Raw genomic sequence first — 19,288 nt, forward strand, 5'->3', positions numbered from 1 at the left:
GGTTGCTCTGGAATTCCTTTCCTTGGTGGGTTCTAAGGAATCTGAAGGAGATGAGGCAAGGATGGAACCAGGGAGAAACAGGCATGCACAGCTACTCAGAAAAGGCCAAGTTTATTCCAGTGTCACTGGGGAGAGGAGGGCTCTACACAGCAATGCTAAAAACTTGTCGATTTCCTTTGCCGATGAGGCGCGGTCCCAGCTGCAGGCCAGGCCGGGATCACTACATGGGCAAGAGTTGTGGGCGAGCGGAGGAGAGGCCCACCGCTCAGGCCTTCCCTCCCTTCCCCTGGGACACACGGGTCTCCGGGGGGGCCCGGTGGAACCACTCAAACCAGGAGCCGTCGTAGACGGCCACGTCGGGCTTGCCACAGAGGTAGGCGGCCAGGGCGATGTGGCAGGCGGTGACACCCTTCCGGCATGTGGCGATGAGGGGCTGTGCGAGGTCCACCTTCTTGGCCTGGAACATGGCGCAGAGCTCCTCTGGGCTCTTCTCGAAGCCATCCTCCGTCAGGAAGTTGATGAATGGCATGTTAATCGAGCCTCGGATGTGGCCCGAGTCCAGTCCTGGGCAGGGGCAGAGGACACGGGGAAGAACTGGGTTAGGAGCGGCATAGGGGGTGGGGGGCGAACGGGGTCTGGAGGCTGCAATCAACCGTGGCTATAAAAATAGGGAACTTTGCAAAATAACGTCTTTGCCTTTGGAGCTCAATTTATTCCATCCCTACCTACCTCCGATGCTCATGACTCCTCCCCTCCTCCTAATCTGCCTTGAAATAGGACTGTCGGAACTCCTACCTGCTTGAGAGGACAGGGAGGAGTTTCGGCTCTACCATATACTAACCTTTACCTTGGGCAAATTGCTTCACTTTTCTGAACCTCAGTTTTCTCATCTGTAAAATGGACTCAGTGGTACATACCTATCTTGTAGATTGTAGAGAAGAGCAAATGGGACAATTAATGTAAATGCCATGTGTTGTGCCGATTGCTGAGAACACAGCGGTAAAGGGGAGAGACCGAGCCCAGGCACACAGCGTGGAAAGAGCCTGTGACCAGCTATTAGATATAAGTACAAATCCCAGCTCTGCCACTTCCTGGCCGGGTGACCTTAAGCAAGTCATGTCACCTCTCTGAGCCTCTGTCCCCATGGGTAAAATGGGAATGAATGCTCACGTGTGCAAAGGCTGCTGTCAGGAGTAAAGCACATACGACTGAGGCTGCCCACCACCCTCGGTACTGTTGTTTCTCCACCACCTCTCCACTTAACCCTTGGGGGCTGGTGAGAAGGGGCACAGTGTGGTCCTGCCAGGCCCTTCCTCGCCGCCGTGAGAGGCTTGGATGGAAGCAGAATGGGGGTCTAGGCTAGCTCCAGGATCCATTCCAGAAACTTCTATGCACGCAGTAAGGTCCCTCTGCCAAATGTGACTTCAGAATAGCCAGCATGTGGGGCAAACGAGACTGGGCCCTGCTGCCACCCCCAGGGCCAAGGTCTTGGTCCAGCCCCCAGCATGCCCCAGGTCACTCCTCTTCCTGAAGCACCCCACACCCTGGCAGACTGGGCACTGGGACTGGGGCCCAGAGGAATGTTGGAGTGTCTCTCTGGGCCCCCCTTCCTCCAAAATTCCCCATCACTCCATTCCACCCAGACTGTGGGGCAGGGCAGGACCAGGGTGTGCAGCAGTGGGAGGGGGAGGACCTGACTGGAGTGATCAGGGCACATACTGGGGCAGCGTTCAGCCAGGCAGGCCCTGTAACTTTGAGCCTCAGTACCTGGCCTGTGAAATGGGGAGATAGCCCCACCAACACACAGGCTTGTGGGGAAGTCATCTACCGCAGATAAAAGCCCCTAATGACCCTGGGCACACAGTAGGTGCGCAATCAGGCCAGTGATGTCCCATTCCCCTCACCCCGAGATCAAAGACGATTCGAAACTCGCTGGCATCATTTAAGAGTTCCTGTGATTGAATAGCTGTCCCGACTTATAAAATTATAGTGATTTCTGCCTGCTGTGATTACATCTTTTTGTCTGGAAACTTTAATCTGAGATCAGATGTGTGCTGACCCTACCAATGAAGAACAATTGATCAGTTGGCTTCAAGGGTGTTCTTTTTCAAGAAATCCAACTTTAAAATGTTTCAGCATCCAGGCAGTGGGCTGGATTTAAGTGCGTTTAAAAGCACAAGCGTTTGTTGAGTCCTGAAAGCTGTTTTGTTTCTTTCCTCCCCCAATCCCTGATGAAACAGCCTCATTGTTTTCTTTCCTAATTACATAAAAGGCACCTCTTCTTCGTAAAGAAATCGAGGGACAGGAGAGGGGTTGTTCCGTGAATCCTGCCCCCAACGCTGGGCCAGCCTGGGAGCTGGGGGCCCTCCCTTTCATCAGCCAGCGAGAGCTCAGGGCTTGTCTAAGGAATTTAAATAAGAGGCACCGCCTGCGTGGGGGGAGGGCCGGGATAAACTTGGCCAGAGAACCTTGGGGAACAGCCAACTGAGGGAAAAGGCATTCCTGCTGCTCCTCCAAGTCCAGCCTCAGCTGCGGGCTCCTGGCTTCCCCTGCCTTGGGCAGACAAGCTACCACGCTCAGAACCTCTGGCACAAGACAATGGGGTATCTCAAGCACTTCATCTTCTGCAGTCCTCACAAAGCAGAGATTAGCCTCCTGGCACTAATTGGGGGGGGGGGGTACAGGCTCAGAGAGGTGTGGTCACTTGCCCCATGACACACAGCACAGATGTGACATGGAAGTCAGGTGTGTCTGTCCCCAAAGCTTGTGTTCTCTGAGCACCCTGGGTCTCCCTGGAAAGAGCAGCCGAGGCAGGGGAATGGTTGGGATGACCTCTCATGTTCCTCAGCTGCTCAGAGGTCTGGGACTTTGTGTTCCAGCTTTGGCCAAAAAGATGCTAGTCCATTTGGTGAGTTAACATCCCTCAGGTCACTGATAGGTGTGGGTTTTCAAGGCTAGGAAAACCTGTTTGGCTCTTTTTTGCTTTCATCAAAAAGACACTAAGACACCCAGTGTAGGCAGTCCCAGAGGCTGGGAGGCAGCTCAGCTCTCCTCCGCCCGCTCCAACCCCAGCACCCAGCACCCAGCGCTGGGAGGAGACGCAGGTGGAGGGGCCAGGCCATCCCATGTAGCAATATGAAGCAACACCTCAGAGTTGCGACCTTTCCCCAGTCCCTGTGTTTGCTGACACAGCGGTGGCCTTGGGAAACAACCCCAGTTTATTACCTGCCGACTGGGGCCAAGCGTTTGCCACTGTCTCTGGCTAGAGAAATCTGTCCCCTTCCCCATCTGCAGAGTGGGAGCACTTCGCACCCCGCACCTGCCTCCCCTGCAGGGCTGCTGCAGGGGTTGAGGAGAGAATGTGTGTAAAAGGTCCTGTGAATAAAATATGTGTTAGGGAGTCCGTTCCACCCTCTCCACCCTCACTGGACCCGGGGGAGAATAAGGTTTATAAAGACTCTGAGCTGTATCAACTCTCAGCTCTGCTCTCTCCCCTCCCCCAAGGCTCCTGCAAGGTAAGAGGTGCTCCTTTCACTAGGAGGGTTCAGAGGTGAAGGGACCTGCCCGAGGCCACACATAAGTGCATGGTGTAAACTCAGGTCTGTCTGACTCTCATCTTGCGCCCCTTACAAATGGGACTGAAGGCACTGGATACACAAAACTGAGGCAAGTTGCTTGCCTGAAGTGGGCAGGAAGTGACCGGCAGGTTTCTAAGTTCCTGCCTCCAGCTCCTCCTGGGGTTTCTCCTTTCAGGGACACCCAGGGCCTGCTGTCCACCTTCCCTTGGGTGTTACAGCTGAGCCCCTAGTGTTCCTCCCTGATCCCACCACAAACCGGGGACCGTGAGCTCAGGAGAGCCTCATGTGCCCTAACGTCCCCAAAATGTCTTGCATGAGAAGCCAGCGAAGCCTCTTAGAGAACGAGGGAGGGAAATGCCGGGTCCCCCATCAGGGGAGGACCCTTCTCAAAATACCTTTGTGACCACTGCTGCATTTAATAAATCCACAGCCAGGTGGGTAAGGCTGGCGTTACTCTTTTCTTGTCATAATCAGGGAGCCCAGAGGGGCCGAGCAATTACCTTATTGAAGTCCCAGCACAAAGAAGGAGCTGGGCTCAAATTGGGATCCATGCTCCCAGGTCTCCAGGAGGGAACTGTTGGAGGAGAGTGCCAGCCACGGAGACGGGGAGGGGCTTTAGAATTTGGGGCTTCCAGGAGGCTTACCTACAGCAGCAGGCTTTTTCCTTCTCTGTGCCTCAGTTTCCCTGTCTCTAAAATGGATCTGGCATCTGTAAACCCTCCCTTCACTTATTCTGTTTGCTTCAGGCCAAGCTGGGAAGCAGCCAGAGAAGTAACTCCACCTCTCCTCCCTACCGATGGCAGCTTAAGACCCAAGGAGAGAAGGCGCCTAGAGCCAAGGCCAGGAGGGGGCTGCAGGAGTTCCGTGCCAGGCGTCTCTGGAAGGTGCCAGAGAAACTTGAATCTTCAACTCCAGACCTTCGGAGAGAAAGCCAGGCAGGAAAAACAGGGGCCCAGAGAAAGCCATGATGGGGAGGGCAGAGCCCTGCGCTTTCCTGATTCTGCCACTAACTGGCCAAGTGGACTTAAGCGACCCATCCTTCCTCTGTGCCCGAGTCTCCCCTGTGTATGATGAGATGACCTTTCAGGCCCTCCAGCTCTTAGAGTGTTGGAAACAGCTTTCACAGGGTTCTCCTCTCAGAGGCCCAGAAAGGAAGAGTGTTTTCAACAAGTTAGTCAAAATGTTGTACAGGAGTTGGATTCCACAGGGGCGCCTGACTGAGGACGGTGCTGCAGCCCCCTCCCGCCATCCTGAGGGCTCTGCCAGCCTGAGCCACGAGAGTCCATGAGAGCAGGGAGGTCCCAGCCACCTGAGGTGTCCAGGCAGGGGCTGGAGGGCACCCAGAAGAAGTGATGGCAAGACCTCTGCAGTCCTCTGTTAGTAGGTTCTAGAACTCAGCATTTCTTCTCCTGAAGACTCCCTCCACCTCCAGCAGTGTAGAACCCTCCTACCCACAGCCCCTTTGTCTCGGGGGACTCATGAGCCATCTCCCCGCAGCTGCCTAGCGGAGGGGGCCCCTTGCTGGCCCGAGGAGGTGGGGGTGGGGCAGAACGGTGGCGCATCCTGGTTTCGAGCACTGGTTTCAAACTAGGCAGCATTGGGTTCAAATCCCAACTCTGTCACTTAACTGAGCGAGAAACTTAAGGAAGGTCAGGGGTGCGGGAGAGCTGGAGGGAGGGAAAGTGTGCTGGGGACAAGCATCCATCGTTTACACCTGTAAGAAGAACTAGAAGGGTCCTGGGAAGCTCGGTGTCCATGGGAAGTTTCTGTACAGCGATGCATGTGTGGCTCACGGACACAGTTTTGGGCACATGGGGGAGCTGGTGCCAGGGCATGAATGTGGGTGGATCTGTCAAAAGTCACCTGTGTTGATGCCACTCCATACCTTTGCTAGGTCACTCCTTAGCATGTGGCTATGGGAACACATGTGTATGTCTTCATGCATCAGAGCTGGAAAAGCCTTTAGGTTTGGCTCTACCCTTTCATTTTACAGATGGAAAGGCTGAGTCTCATGGGGGTGGGGGTACTGAGGGCAAAACCTGGAGAGGGTCCCAGGCATCCTTCTCCCCATCCCTTCATTAGGCATTGCTCCCCAGGGACCATCCACCCACCGGGACACCTACCTACTGCATCTGGCTCCGGCTCCGTGCCCAGGTACCGCCCTTGGGCCCGTGAATCCACCAGCTGGAACCTCTTTGATTCGAGGTTCTCCAGCACCTGCTCGTAGGTCTTGAACAGGGAACGGTCCAGTGTGGCTTTGAAGATGGCTGGCTCTGGGCATGAGGGCTCAGATGTCACCGGGTGGCCCTCCTTCAGCCAGTTCCGGAAGCCACCATTGAGCACTGACACGGTGCGGTGGCCAAACACACGGAACATCCACCAGACCCGCGGCGCATAGAAGCTGCCCAGGTGGTCACCATCATACACCACCACATGCGTGTCGTTGCTGATGCCCAGGCGGCCCACGTAGTCAGCGAAGCCCGCCTCGCTGGGCAACATCATCTCATAGGGCGACGCAGTATCCCGGCACTCCTCTATGTCAAAGAAGGAGGCGCCGGGGACATGGCGCTCTAGGTATTCCTTGCGGGCCTGGCGGGTGCCCGGCGAGTACCAGGACGCGTCCAGCACTCGAAGGCCAGGGCCCAGCTTGCCAGACCGGACGGACTCCGCCAGCCACTTGGTGGAGACCAGCGCCCGGTAGAGCATCTGCTGAACCATGGTTTCAGCTCTGCGTGTTACCTGGCGCGGTGGGAACCAGGAAAAAGACCAGCATGAGGACTGTGGATGCGGGGGCGGGGCCTGGGAGGAGGAGTTTTTTTCCCCACTCCACTCCCCTAGGGATGTTGTGTTTACAGCAACTTGGCAGGATTGGGGGTTCAGCGGGGTTAGGATCTTTCCTAAGGAAAGCCTGCCTCCGCCTCTCCCTGCGCCCCCCGCCCGCACAGAAGGGGGTGGGGCAAGAGCTTCTGGGCTCCAGCTGGGGTAGCTGGCAGGAAAGGTGTCTGGCCCTGTAAGCTACCATACTCGCCCTCACGATCCTGCCAGAAAGAGCAGCGAAGGGATGTCCCGGATGAGGGTAGGAGGCATCTTGGGCTTAGAGTCCCCCTTCCTGGGAGGGCAGGGGAGTGAGCGCATGGGGAAAGGTTTGCTGGAGCCCCGCACACACCCTCGCCGGAGCCTCTGGTCTCGCAAACCTTCCTTGCCCTCAGCAACCTGGGCTCTCCCGCCACCTGATTGCCCAAGTCCAGCCCTGCCCGGCGCCCTCTGCCCCAGTTGGGTCCAGGGTTCCCGGGGCACCCCGCCCCGCTCTCGCCACCGGAACCCTCCCTGGGTCTCAGGTGGTCCGGTCGGCGGCCCAGTCCCGAACGGCCCGAGCGCCTGCCAACGCCCCACCACGCGCACTCACTCGCCCTCGCCGCCGCCCTGGCGCTCGCCCCTGCCCGCTGGAGAAGTTGGCAGGTTCAAACCCAGAGCCCGCAACTCCCCTGCCGGCCCACACCATCGGGCCTCCGCCCGGGGGGGTGGATCCCGCGCCGCCCGTCCCAACCCGCGTCCCCGCTGCCGCGCCGCGCCCGCCCCTGGCCGCCCGCCGAGCTTGCAGCGCCTCTCAGACCCCCGGGGGCCCGCCCGGGGCGCCGGGAGATGCGGGCGCGGCGCGGGGCAGGGCTCGGCGGCATGGGCGTCTCCCCCCAGGCTCGGCCAGTGGAAGACGCCGGCAGCCGCGGCTCGGAGTGGTCGGGGCCGTGGGCTGTGCCGGAGTCTCCTCCCTTTGGCCGGCCGCAGGTTGGTGGCGGGAGGAGGGGACAGCTGCGGGCGAGGGGAGGGGGCGCGCTGCGCCGGGGCCTTGGCTGAACCCGAGGCTGGGTTACTGCTGCGTCGGAGTGGCTCTCGCCTTTCTTTAGGGGGAGGCGATCATCGGGGTGCGCCGCGCTGGGCTCCCGCGGCGGGGGCCTGAGCCGAGGAGGGGAGGAGGGGGCTGCAGTCTAGGAGGGAAGGTGCGCCCCAGGCTTCGCCCTAAGGATGGCGGTCCGCAGCAGCTGGGGGCGGCCCGCAGGGTGGGGTCGGAGCGAGTGGCAGCGGGGAGGAGGCGCGGCGGAGTGAGGAGGGGGTCTGTCAGCTGGTGCCACCAGCGGGGGTAGGAGGGAGGGAGGAGGACTAATAAAGCCTGTCGGAGAGGCCAGGGAGAGGAGGCCAACTGACCTAGAGGCTCTGGGAGGACAAACTGGCAAAGCACCTGCTGGAGTGAAACGAAACTAGCATTTGTCAAGGCCTGCTTGGTGAGGCACTTGACTGGGTACTCCTACAGTGTCACTTACTTCCCACAACAACCCCGCGGAGTAGGCCAGAAACTTTAATTTAAAGACCAAAGAGAGAGGCCCAGCGAGTTGCCCAGGCCCAGCGAGTTGCCCAGGGGCGCGGTGGCGTTGAGGCCAGACTCTTGTTAATCTCTGATCTGAAGCCCACATGGCAGGAGCTGCTTTTGTTTCACTTGTTCATCCTTGAAGCCTCATACTTAAAAAAAAAAAAAAAAAAAAAAAAAACCGCCTTTGTTCATAACTTACTCTAAGTTTATATAATTTAATTTTTAACAATGGCTGTGTTTGACAACCCATTGGCCTAAGTCCTGAAAATCTAACAACTGGTTCTTGCAAGCCGATGGGACCCCACTGCCCCTACTCAGCTTTTGCATAAGCTGTTACATATACCTGGAAGGCTCTTGTCTTTTTAAAAATTTTTTATTCTTATATTCTTATATTAAGAATTACATTTTATTATAATATAATATAACTCTTATATTCTTACCGAAAGATGCAAAAATTCGTACTTTGATCAGCGTTTACCCAGCGAATCCTCTGAACGTTACGCTTTGCAGTCAGGAGAGAGAGAGAGAGCCAGGAAGGACGAGGCTGGGGCAGGCCCTTGCAGAATGCCCAGTCTATCTGGAGCCCTGCTATTCCAGGGCCCACCCCAGATGGTGTTCCAGGGCTCACACTTCCCCTAGTGGAGTTGTATACGCTACGGAGATGGCCCTGGGGCTGTCCTATCTGTCTTGGAGCCCTTGACTCACAGAGCAGCCCCACCTTCAGCCATCCAGGCCTGCCGAGTGCCCAGGGACCTGGTCCCTGCCCTTCAGTGACACACACAGCCTGCTCTACCAGACCCTCCTTTACCTCCCACAGTCCTTTGTGAGAGAACTGCCAGCTCAACAGGTAAGGCAGGATGACCTCAGACCTCCGAAGTCCCACTTAGCCCTGAAATTCTAAGATTCAAGACTTGCCGTTGATGGTTCAAAGGCCTCCTATGAGAGTAACTCTGAAGAAATAATGAAATTTTTGTGAAGCCATTTTTTTGGTTTTTGTTTTCGTTTCTATTAAAGTGTAGTTGATTTACAAGGTTGTGTTAGGAGGAAAAAAAAACAAGGTTGTGTTAGTTTCTGGAGTACAGCATAGTGACTCAGTTGTACACATAATGTATTCTTTTTCATATTTTTTCACTATAGGTTATTACAAGATATTGAATAGAGTTCCCTGTGCTGTACAGTAGGACCTTGTTGTTTATCTGTTTTATATATAGTAGTTTGTATCTGCTGATTCCAAATTCCTAATTTATCCGTCCCCCTCCCTTTCCCCTTCGGTAACCATAAGTTTGTTTTCTATGTTTGTGAGTGTTTCTGTTTTACAAATAAGTTCATTTGTATTATTTTTTTAAGATTCCACATATAAGTGATATCATATTGTCTTTCTCTGTCTGACTTACTTTACTTAGTACCTCTAACCCCATCCATGTTGCTACAAATTGCATTATTCCATTTTTTATGGCTGAGTAGTATTCCATTGTGTATAAATATCACGTCTTTTTTATCCAGTCATTTCTCAGTGGACATTTAGGTTGCTTCCATGTCTTGGCTATTGTAAATAGTGATGCTGTGAACACTGGGGTGCATGTGTCTTTTCGAATTAGAGTTCTCTCTGGATATATGCCCAAGAGTGGGATTGCTGGATCATATGGTAACTCTAATTTTAGTTGTTTAAGGAATCATCCTTAAAATGTTTTCCATAGTGGCTGCACCAAATTACATTCCCACCAGCAGTGTAGGAGGGTTCCTTTTTCTCCACATCTTCTCCAGCATTTATTGTTTGGGGGCTTTTCAATGATGGCCATTCTGACTGGTGCAAGGTGATATCTCATTGTAGTTTTGACTTGCATTTCTCTGATAATTTGTGATACTGAGCCGATTTCATGTGCCTATTGGCCAGCTGTATGTCCTCTTTGGAGAAATGTCTATTTAGGTCTTCTGCCCATTTTTGGATTGGGTTGTTTGTTCTTTCGTTATTGAGTTGTATGAACTGTTTGTATATTCGGGGAATTAAGCCTTGGTCAGTTGCATCGTCATTGCAAATATTTTCTCCCAGTCCATAGGTTGTCTTTTCATTTTGTTGATGGTTTCCTTTGCTGTGCAAAAGCTCGTAAATTTGATTATGTCCCGTTTAATTTTTGCTTTTATTTCTATTGCTTTGGGAGACTGACCTAGGAAAACATTGCTAGAATGTTTTGCCTATGTTCTCTTCTAGGAGATTTATGGTGTCCTGTGTTATGTTTAAATCTTTAAGCCACTTTGAGTTTATTTTTGTAGGTGGTGTGGGGAGTGTTCTAACTTATGAAGCCGTTTTTAATGATTATTAAAGCCAGCCACAGGCAGGGCATTATGGTGGTGCCTCGGCATTCATTATTTAATCTTCACCCTAAGAGGTGAGGGTTGGAAGCTCTACTCTAAGAAATGGAAACAGCACGGGGACCCTGACATGCCTGCCCTCATGTAACTCATTCAGCAAGGGAGTGGGATTTGCACTGACTTTGGAGGGGCTCTTACTCCCAAATCAGGGTTCAAAATGGACCCTTGGGATAAAAAAACCAAGAAGCCCCCAGAATGGGGGGCGGGCAGGGACTGCTGTGGTTCACAATGGGTTCTTCAAGAAGGGAACCACAGTGTCCTCCAACATTGTCTAGCTCTGGCATAACCCACAGACACTGGGGTTGCCCCTTAGCCAAGGCCTCTTTGGCAGTCTCACCCCGAAGGTCAGACTGGGGTTTCCTGAGCCTCTGATCGGTTTGGACTTCCTCCTCCTCCAGGAAGCCTTCCCACCCCAGACTTAGCTAGTGGCCCCTTTGTACTCCCACTGAACTCCAGACTTTCTGCGATTCCATTGTCTCTTGAGCAGGCCTGTGGCCTGCCTTAACTCCCAGAGCCTTGCAGAGTCAAGAATTTCTCAGTGTCCAGCATAAGGCCAAGCAGGGTGGGCAACATGGTTCGAAAAGCCAGCCTGCAATGAGACCGTGGGAGGGGGCTGTCACACTACTGAGTCATTAGGCCTTGGTCATCCTTGACCTGGGGCTGGGGCAGAAGTCCAGCCTCAGAAGTTGCAACCTGGCTTCAAATCCTGAGGCTGGCCCTAACCAGCTTGGTGACTGAGGGCAAGGCACTTACATCTCTAAGGCCGGTTGCCTCATTCAGAAAACAGGCATGTGTGGGGAGGGTATAGCCCAGTGGTAGAGTGCAGTGTTTAGCGTGCCCGAGGTCCCCCAGGCACCTCCATTATAAACAATAATAAATAAATAAACCTAATTACAACCCCCCTCCCCCCAAAAGAAAAGAAACAGGCATCCCCACATACTCACTACTGAAGGCTGTGTTGCTTTGCACCCCACTCACCCAGCCAGGTGCCCTGGGAGGGGCTCTGCCTCTGCCTGGCGGAAGGGGTGCCTTCCTCTAACCTGCGCCAATGGACAGGGTGGGGGTGGGGTGGGGGGCTGCTTGCCCAGGGGCTCTGTGAGTTTGGAGCATCTTGGTCCTGGAAGGCTGTGGGCTGACTTATCAGGATGGGCTGGTGAACCCTCTGAGCTGAGGCTACCCATTTAGCAAATAAGTGTGTCCTGTGTCCTGCAATGTCCTAAAGTATTGTGAGGAGTAAACAGCACAGGGAGGACTCAGTAAATTTCAGCAACTATTCCTCTGAGGCTGCTTATATAAATATTTGGTGAATGAGTGAATGAATTCCACCAGGGGCCTTGGCTGATTGCAAGCGAAGCTGAGCTGCACCTTAGGGAGGGGCTGAGGCTTTGCCCCTAATTACCTTGAAGTGCCAGCGGGCCTTCCTCTGCTGGGGCCCTCTCCCTTTCTGCTCCACAGCAAGCACCGGTGAGGGTCCCCACCTGGTCCTCTCCAAGGTCATGGTCATTTGGTCACTCTGCTCTGTGTATATACCCAAGGCCTGGCAGGGGAGGAGAGAGGAGGTCCGGGTGACCAAAGTCTGCATCTGGGTTCACCACCGCTGGTTTTCCGCGTTCCATGAACTCTGCTCTCCCTGGGCTCCACCGCCCCCTCCGGCCCGGGCCCAGCCCCAGCCCTTAGCGGCACGGAAGTTTCCCGCCCCGTGCCTGCCTCTTCCTCGATTCCCTCCTGACATCCTTCCTTGTCGCCCAGGCTTGCAGCCCCAGTGTCACCGCCGTCGCCATGGCCTCGCAGCAGCTCTTCCGTGCGCTCGTGTCGGCGCAGTGGGTGGCCGAGGCCCTGCGCGCCCCGCGCGCCGGGGCGCCCCTGCAGCTGCTGGATGCGTCCTGGTACCTGCCCAAGCTGGGCCGCGATGCGCGCCGCGAGTTCGAGGAGCGCCACATCCCGGGCGCCGCCTTCTTTGACATCGACCAGTGCAGTGACCCCACGTCGCCCTACGACCACATGCTGCCCAGCGCGGAGCACTTCGCCGAGTACGCGGGCCGCCTGGGCGTGGGCGCCGCCACCCACGTCGTGATCTACGACGGCAGTGACCAGGGCCTGTACGCGGCACCGCGCGTCTGGTGGATGTTTCGCGCCTTTGGCCACCGCACCGTGTCGCTGCTCGACGGCGGCCTCCGCAACTGGCTGCGCCAGGGCCTCCCGCTGAGCTCGGGCAAGAGCCGCCCGACGCCCGCGGAGTTCAGTGCCACGCTGGACCCTGCGTATGTCAAGACGTACGAGGACATCAAGGAGAACCTCGAATCCAGGCGCTTCCAGGTGGTGGACGCCCGCGCCGCCGGCCGCTTCCGGGGCACAGAGCCCGAGCCCCGAGATGGTAACAGTGATGCCCGGAGGGCCGGGGAGGGCCCTGGGGGCGCGGGATCAGGCCCTTGCCTCACCCTTGCCTTTAAAGGACACCGGGTGGAGTGGGCGCCCCGATTTGGTTTCTACTCGCCTCACTAAGTTTTGCTGGCTTTATTCTAAAGTGGGGGCAATAATACTTGCCCTACCTCCACTGCGCTTGGGGCAGTGACCGCCCCAAACTCTTTGGGAATCCAGGGTGTCCAGTATAAGTGCCCATCCAAAGGGATGGGGCCTGATCGGGTCTGTTACAGTCTCTGAGGATGATGGAGCCGAGGAGGAGGAGGAGTCTGAGGTGGAGAGTGAGAGGAAAGTCACTTAGAGGGGCCAAGGATTGCAGAAGGCATAATTGAGTCTAAGAAGAGAGAGAGAGGTTGCTGCCCTGGGTTGGAGCAGAAACTGAACAAGAGGGTGGTTGCTGGCTTGGGCTGAGGCAGGGCCTTCTGCCTAGGGGCTGGATTTCTCAGGCAAGGAACCTGTGGGAAGGCCCAGTATGAGGTTAGCGAGGAGTCCCCACAAAGCAGGCGGGTCAGGAGCCACTTTGGTGTGTAGGCTTTTTAATGATCCCTCCAGCTGGGTGCTGTCATTGGACAGAGGAGGAAATGGAGCCTTAGAGTGGCTCTTTTGCCCCAGGTCTCAGTAAGCAGCCCAGGCAGGCATTAAACTCGTCCCTTGAACTACAGTGAACAGCCAGTAACCCTCCAGCCATTTCTCTCGTGCTTGCTTCCAGGAGGGTGCAAGGAACTTGCCACTTCCTCTGAGAAGCACTCCCTGAATCGCATCCCCTATGCCCCCGACTTGGGGTTGGAGCTTCTGTTCTGTGTTTCTAGAGCAGCTTGGATTCACCCTGTCCTCTCACTGTTTGGGGTGACCCATGCTCCCAGTGCATCCTGTAGACTAACCCAGTAGCTGGATGGAGCCGATGCCCCAGAGAGGTTTGGTGAGTTCAGAAGGTCCCTACCACATGGAAGGGACCATGAGAAATGTTGGCATTGGGTCACACTGCAGGAAATTGCTGCTATCCAACCATTTTTGCACCTACATTTGTGGCAGCTTAATATGGTTCAGCCCAATGGGGATGCCACCTTGAGCCTGTGGGATCCTTCAGCTCAGCAGCCCCAGGTAAGGGTAGGGGTGGGGAGTGGTAGAGCAACATAGAGTGGCGAGCCAGAGCCAGACCTAGGTTCAGAGCGCTGCCCTAGGTTGTGCTGGCTGTGTGACACCTGGTAGGTCACCTAATCTCTGAACCACAGCTTCTGCACTTGTAAAGTCAGGGCAGGATACAGAGCTTAAAGGATGTAGTGAGGGTCAAATGAGAGCAAGTATGTCAACCACTCAGCCCTGTGTTTGCCCATACAGGATGCACTCAAGAAATGGGAAGTGATACAGTTAACATGTGCTTCCCTGGCTATGGCTCTTTACAAATGTGCTTAATGCTTCCCTCCATCAGGCTTGCTCATCTGTAAAATGGGAGAGAGCGATAAACACCTAACAGGCCTGTTGTCGAGGTGAACAAGCAGATATGTGTAAAGGCTCCATCTAAAGTGATGGAGAATATCACTGTCCCCTTCAGTCCCGTCCACAGCCTGAAATCTGGCCAATGGCACCTCTCATTTGCCATGTCGTTCCGGCCGGGAGGGGAAGCATGCTTTGCTCGGTGAGGTTCAAGGTGTGGGGACAGCCCTGCTCTGACAGTGGCCAGCGTGGGCTGAGAGCTTGCCCATCTTCCTTGCTCTGGCCGGTCTCTATGTAGTATCTCTGGCTGAGCCCAGTTTCTGCATCTGTTAAGTTGGGATGCAGGACGCATTCCAACCTCACCGTGGACCCGGAGGAGTGCTGTCTATACACAAAGTCCTGAGAGTAGATACCGACATGGGTCAGCAGCTCCCCGAGAGTGCGAAGCTGCGAGTGGGGGATGATCCTCTCTTAATGAAGGACCCTCTGGCCTTGTCCACATCCTCTTCTTCAAGCTACAGTCAAAACAATCTTTTGAAAATGAAAGTCTGATTTCCCCTAGGGTTATGTCAAAGCCCTAAGTCTTAATCCAGGCTCACTAAGGTGTCCCCACCCACTTTGGTGTCCCCTTGATCCTCAGCCTTCTCACTGTCTGGGCTTTTTGCCACAATGACTGTTAACCCCTCTAAGCTCCAAGCAACTCCCTGCCACCCTGATGCCCTCTGCCTGGGGTGCTCTCAGCCCCCACCCCCCAGAACCCTCAACCTGGTGGAATCTTCAGAGCTACTCCCAGAAGCTTCCCTGACCCTCCCCCTCCCAGGCAGTGTGTCCTGCAGGCCCCTCTGCCCCTACTATCTTGGGTAAGTTAGTCTCTGTGCCTCAGTCTCCTCATCTGTACAAAAGGGAGAATATTAATTTCTTTTGTTTTTTTAATTGAAGTACAGTCAGCTACAATGTGTCAATTTCTGGTGTATAGCGCAATGTCTCGGTCACGCATATACATACACACAGAGAATAGTAATTTCTTTCCCATAGAGTTTTAGGGAGGCTTAAAGGGGAAAATACAGCTGAGGGGCTCAGAACAGTGCCCAGCACAGATTAACGCCTCAATAATGTCAGCCGTGATTACTCCTATTACTGTGTATTGCTGTTATGTATGCTATGCCCCGCTACCACCTAGGACGGCCTTTTAGTAACAGCCATCACGCTTGTAATTATTCAGTTATTGCCTGACTGCCCTGCCAGATCAAAGACTGTTGACAGCAGATGCTCCAAGTCCTAGCCAGGCAGAGGTCTTGTTTATCTTTGTTGCCCCGGGGCTTATAGTCATCAGGAAACCTGGGGCAGAGGGTGTCTCTGGTGGGGTCTGAGCCCTGGGTTCACATTCCAGGCAGCAGTTTGCTAGGTGCGTGGCGTTGGGCAATAGTGACCCTCAGCATCTCTACCTGTAAAATGAGATTCTTGTAAATAGTGCCTGGGCTTCCTGGTTGTGAGGACTGCTACACGCATGAGAGGTGATGCTCTTAGAAGGTTACCCTGTGGCTGCATCTCATTCATTCCAACCTTGTATTCGTTCCCCTCTTCCTGCTCTCCTGCTGCAGGCATTGAGCCCGGCCACATCCCTGGCACAATCAACATCCCCTTCACGGACTTCCTGACTGAGGAGGGCCTGGAGAAGAGCCCCGAGGAGATCCGCCACCTGTTCCAGGACAAGAAGGTGGACCTGTCCCAGCCCCTGGTGGCCACGTGTGGCTCTGGCGTCACAGCCTGCCACGTGGCACTGGGGGCCTACCTCTGCGGCAAGCCTGATGTACCCATCTACGACGGCTCCTGGGTGGAGTGGTACATGCGTGCCCAGCCGGAGGACATCATCTCCGAGGGCCGGGGGAAGACCCACTGAGGCTTGGCCAGACGCAGGAAGCTTGGGTGACACGCAGCCTCTAGCTGTGCCCAGCCTGGTGGTTCTGACTCTGCTTCGACCAGGATAGTGTTTCTTCCTCCAACTTAGGTGGTGCGTGGGGTGACATCCCAGAGGCCAGGATTCCGTGACACAGGCTCCCAGCAGAGGCAGGAGAGAAGGTGGTGATGGGCACAGGGGGAGGGGAGCTGCCCACATGGTGCCGTGCTGGAGCCCCACCTCCCTTCCGTTTTACCACTGGGGAAATAAAACAGCCACGTGCTCAATTCTGCCAACTGTGGGGCTGCCTCGGCTTTCCTTGGCCCTTTGGCCTGTGGTTCCAAGATGCCCAGCTACGCTCCATGGAGCCAGAGGGTCTTGAGGAGCCTGTCCCTGCCCTCTGAGCAGTGCTGGAGGCCAAGAGCCCTTCCATTCCTGTGGCCAGAATGTCTCCCAGCAAACCATCTTCTGCTCCATAATTCTGGGGTCTCCCTTCTGGCTTCTGGGCTCTTGAGGGTGAATCTTTGCTGTGCTCTGCCTGGAGTCTCCCCCAAAGCCCCCCCGACAGGTAAGCAGTACATCTCATTTCAAGACAGAGGGGTCTAGAACTTAATAGGAGGCTGTCCCACCCCAGCTGGGACCTCCTGGAGGAGAGCAGGGTTTAGCCTAATTGGAGAAGAATCTAGCTCTAGACCCTGAGAGCCACACTTGCAGGCTAGCCTCTGGCGCTACCAGGGGGTGGGCGATCCAGGGGCTTTGATCCTTTCTGCTCAAGGAGAGCCTCTCTCCCTGGCTTTGCAACACTTAAGGACTCTTTTCTCTTCCCTCTGTATTTGTCGTTTGTGCAGAGGTGGACATGGGGGTCTGAGAAGGCCCCAGATGCCCCCTGTCAGAACTGGGGCCATCCCTCCCCACCTTCAAGCCCCCGAGGTACCTCTTGGTAGTGAAGGGCCAGGGTCAGCCAGCACTGGGAGGAACCCTAGAAGGGAAAAACCAGAGTGGGCAGTGACTTACCTGAGACCTCATGACGGGTTCACGACAGAGCTGGAACCAGACCCAGATCTCCAGGCTCTGAATTTACTCTTTTTCTCGCCTACAGTCCCCACCCCGCTTCCTGTGATGCTGTGTCTCTCCCAAGTCCACAGGGATGGCAGGGGACTAGGGGCAGAATCCTGGTTTTCTGAATAAGAGATGTAAAAATCCCACCTCTCCGAACCTCAGCTTCCTCATTTATAAAATGGGAATAATACAAACTTCAGACGAAAGGATTTCAGACGAGGATCTGGCCAAGAACCCAATGCGGAGTCCCATCTTTCTAGCTCAACCTCAGCATAACTGACGTTTGGGCTGGATGATTCTTTGTTGTAGGGGCCGTCCTGGGCACCAGAGGAAGTTTAGCAACATTTCTGGCCTCCATCCGGAAGCCAGCAACACTAACCAGTTTTGAGAACCAAAAGTGTCTCCAGACATGACCAAATATCTCCTGAGAGGCAAAAGTCACCCACAGTTGAGCACCGCTGCTGTAGGAGCGGTGGCCACAGTTGACCACAGCAGTCAGGACCAGTGTAGACAGGGATCCCCTCCATGTGGGGATCCCTGTCACCCCACCATAAGCCCCTTCCCCTGGGGGCTGAATACAGCAGTTTAGAAACCTTCCTTTTGTGCTGGTTTCAGACAAACCACGTTTTCTCTCCCAGAAGCACCCCTGCCTCTTCAAGGAGCCAGCTTTGTTTGCAAACACGAGAGGTTCTGATCAGCTGCCCCTTGCAAGGCTGCCTGACCTTGGATGCACTGCTGAGCCTCTTTGAGTCTCATTTTTTCATTTTTAAGATGAGAGTAATTGTACCTTCTTTGAACAATAGGGGGACTGAATAAGTGAATCCATAGAAACTGTTGACTGCACAGAATCAACATCTAGTGTTACAGTTATTTTTTAAAGTATATTTATTCAGCATGTTGAGTGCCCTCTGTACTTCCTGCACTGGGAGAGAGGGAACATGCATTTGAGAATTGTGTTCCTGCCCTGAGAAAGCCTCCCAGCCAGGAAGGAGAAACAGGCCCATAGTATATCTTTTAGAAAGAAATGGTGAAATGATCTATTTTACAACAGACTTATGTTACAAGTGAGAAAACAAGTTCAGAGAGGTTGAGTAATTTACCTAAGGACGCACAGCTATTTTGGGAGAGGAGCCAAATTGGAGTTAGAATTCTCAAGGTTGGAGCCTCTCCAATGGGTCAGGGAAATCTGGGCTGTTTTTCCCAAATTCAGGATCCAAGAGAGAAGGGAGTGTAATTCAGGGTTTGGAAACACACGTGACAAGCTCATGGGAGATGGCCAAGTGTCTCTCCAGCTCCACAAGAAGACACCTTGAGCTGAGCCGTGGAATTTAAGCAGGGGGGTGGGGGGGAGTTTAGGCTCCTTTCCCCCACCCCAGATGCACCATCCTTACCTATCCAGTAAGGAACCCTGGCTGATCTGAGCTGGGGCTTTTTCCTCCTGGGAAGGTTCTCGATGGGTCTGGGCAGGTTCAGAGAGGACTTGCCCAGAGGCGGGAGAAGGGAGATGGAGACATGCCTTTCTTTGATCCTCAGAGCTGTGGTTGGTTTAACTTTGCAGGAGCTGGTTAGGAAAGACACAGGGTCACTCTGAGCCCTGCCCTGTCTCCTGCAAGTCTGAACTCCCAGAGTAATCAACCGCTCACTGCAGGGTCCCATCCTATCCCACCCTGTGTGTTCCAAGCAGGAACTTTGAACACAGAACAATGAGGATGATGAAATTTTTGTCTATTTGGCAAATATTTGCTGAGCACACTCTCTGTGTCAGGGAGAGCTGAAAGTTTGCCAGGCTTGCCTAACCAGCTGCACTGGGTTGAGTTCACTCCCTGGCCCAGTGCCTCAAGGGGCCTTGAGGGGTCATGGCCCAAAGAAGCCCCGACCCCACACAGTGGGCTGAATAATGAATTGACGTACTGATTTGGTCCTGGCGCCACATGAGACCCCAGAAGGTCTGCTTTCCAGACCCTTCCAGTTTGGGTTTCAGTCATCTCATCTGAAAAATGGGAGCAAACTGCCCTGCCACACACAGGGTGGGTGTGATGTCAGGTAAGATAAAGTGCAAAGCAATATAAGGTGTTTCATATTGTAGGTCATTCCTACCGGAAATCACACCCCAGGTGTATAAGCAGAATGGAGTGCTGTTATTCTTAATGTATGGAGAATGAGTCA

At 54.4% G+C, this 19,288-nt stretch overlaps 2 protein-coding genes across 3 annotated transcripts; one reads left to right on the plus strand and one right to left on the minus strand.

The window, feature by feature from the left end:
• Window positions 1-92: 92 nt before the first annotated feature.
• Window positions 93-7,117, minus strand: TST (thiosulfate sulfurtransferase). Its single transcript, XM_074375492.1, has 3 exons — window positions 6,985-7,117; window positions 5,702-6,317; window positions 93-564 (listed from the first exon to the last, which is right to left on the minus strand). Exons 1-3 carry the CDS (start codon window positions 7,078-7,080, stop codon window positions 266-268), a joined length of 1,011 nt encoding a protein of 336 aa, XP_074231593.1. The 5' UTR covers window positions 7,081-7,117; the 3' UTR covers window positions 93-265.
• MPST (mercaptopyruvate sulfurtransferase) lies at window positions 6,505-16,359 on the plus strand. 2 transcript variants are annotated; one of them, XM_010960358.3, is made up of 3 exons: window positions 6,505-6,654; window positions 12,061-12,685; window positions 15,768-16,359. In XM_010960358.3, exons 1-3 carry the CDS (start codon window positions 6,640-6,642, stop codon window positions 16,064-16,066), a joined length of 939 nt encoding a protein of 312 aa, XP_010958660.1. In that variant the 5' UTR covers window positions 6,505-6,639; the 3' UTR covers window positions 16,067-16,359. The 2 variants fall into 2 exon arrangements, with proteins under 2 accessions (XP_010958660.1, XP_074231592.1); XM_074375491.1 differs by lacking the exon at window positions 6,505-6,654 and adding an exon at window positions 7,172-7,361.
• Window positions 16,360-19,288: the final 2,929 nt, after the last annotated feature.

Source organism: Camelus bactrianus, chromosome 12 (genome assembly GCF_048773025.1).
Source record: "Camelus bactrianus isolate YW-2024 breed Bactrian camel chromosome 12, ASM4877302v1, whole genome shotgun sequence".
NCBI lineage: Eukaryota > Metazoa > Chordata > Mammalia > Artiodactyla > Camelidae > Camelus > Camelus bactrianus.

Bases quoted from the DNA above. Each gene is read 5' to 3' on its own strand.
- TST (XM_074375492.1), bottom strand. From the start codon at position 7,080: ATGGTGTGGGCCGGCAGGGGAGTTGCGGGCTCTGGGTTTGAACCTGCC. The intron at 6,318-6,984 runs GTGAGTGCGCGT...CCACCGCGCCAG, and splicing joins CAGGGCGGCGGCGAGGGCGA to GTAACACGCAGAGCTGAAAC. The intron at 565-5,701 runs GTAGGTGTCCCG...GCCCCTGCCCAG, and splicing joins GCCGGAGCCAGATGCAGTAG to GACTGGACTCGGGCCACATC.
- MPST (XM_074375491.1), top strand. From the start codon at position 7,221: ATGCGGGCGCGGCGCGGGGCAGGGCTCGGCGGCATGGGCGTCTCCCCC. The intron at 7,362-12,060 runs GTTGGTGGCGGG...CTTGTCGCCCAG, and splicing joins CTCCCTTTGGCCGGCCGCAG to GCTTGCAGCCCCAGTGTCAC. The intron at 12,686-15,767 runs GTAACAGTGATG...CTCCTGCTGCAG, and splicing joins AGAGCCCGAGCCCCGAGATG to GCATTGAGCCCGGCCACATC.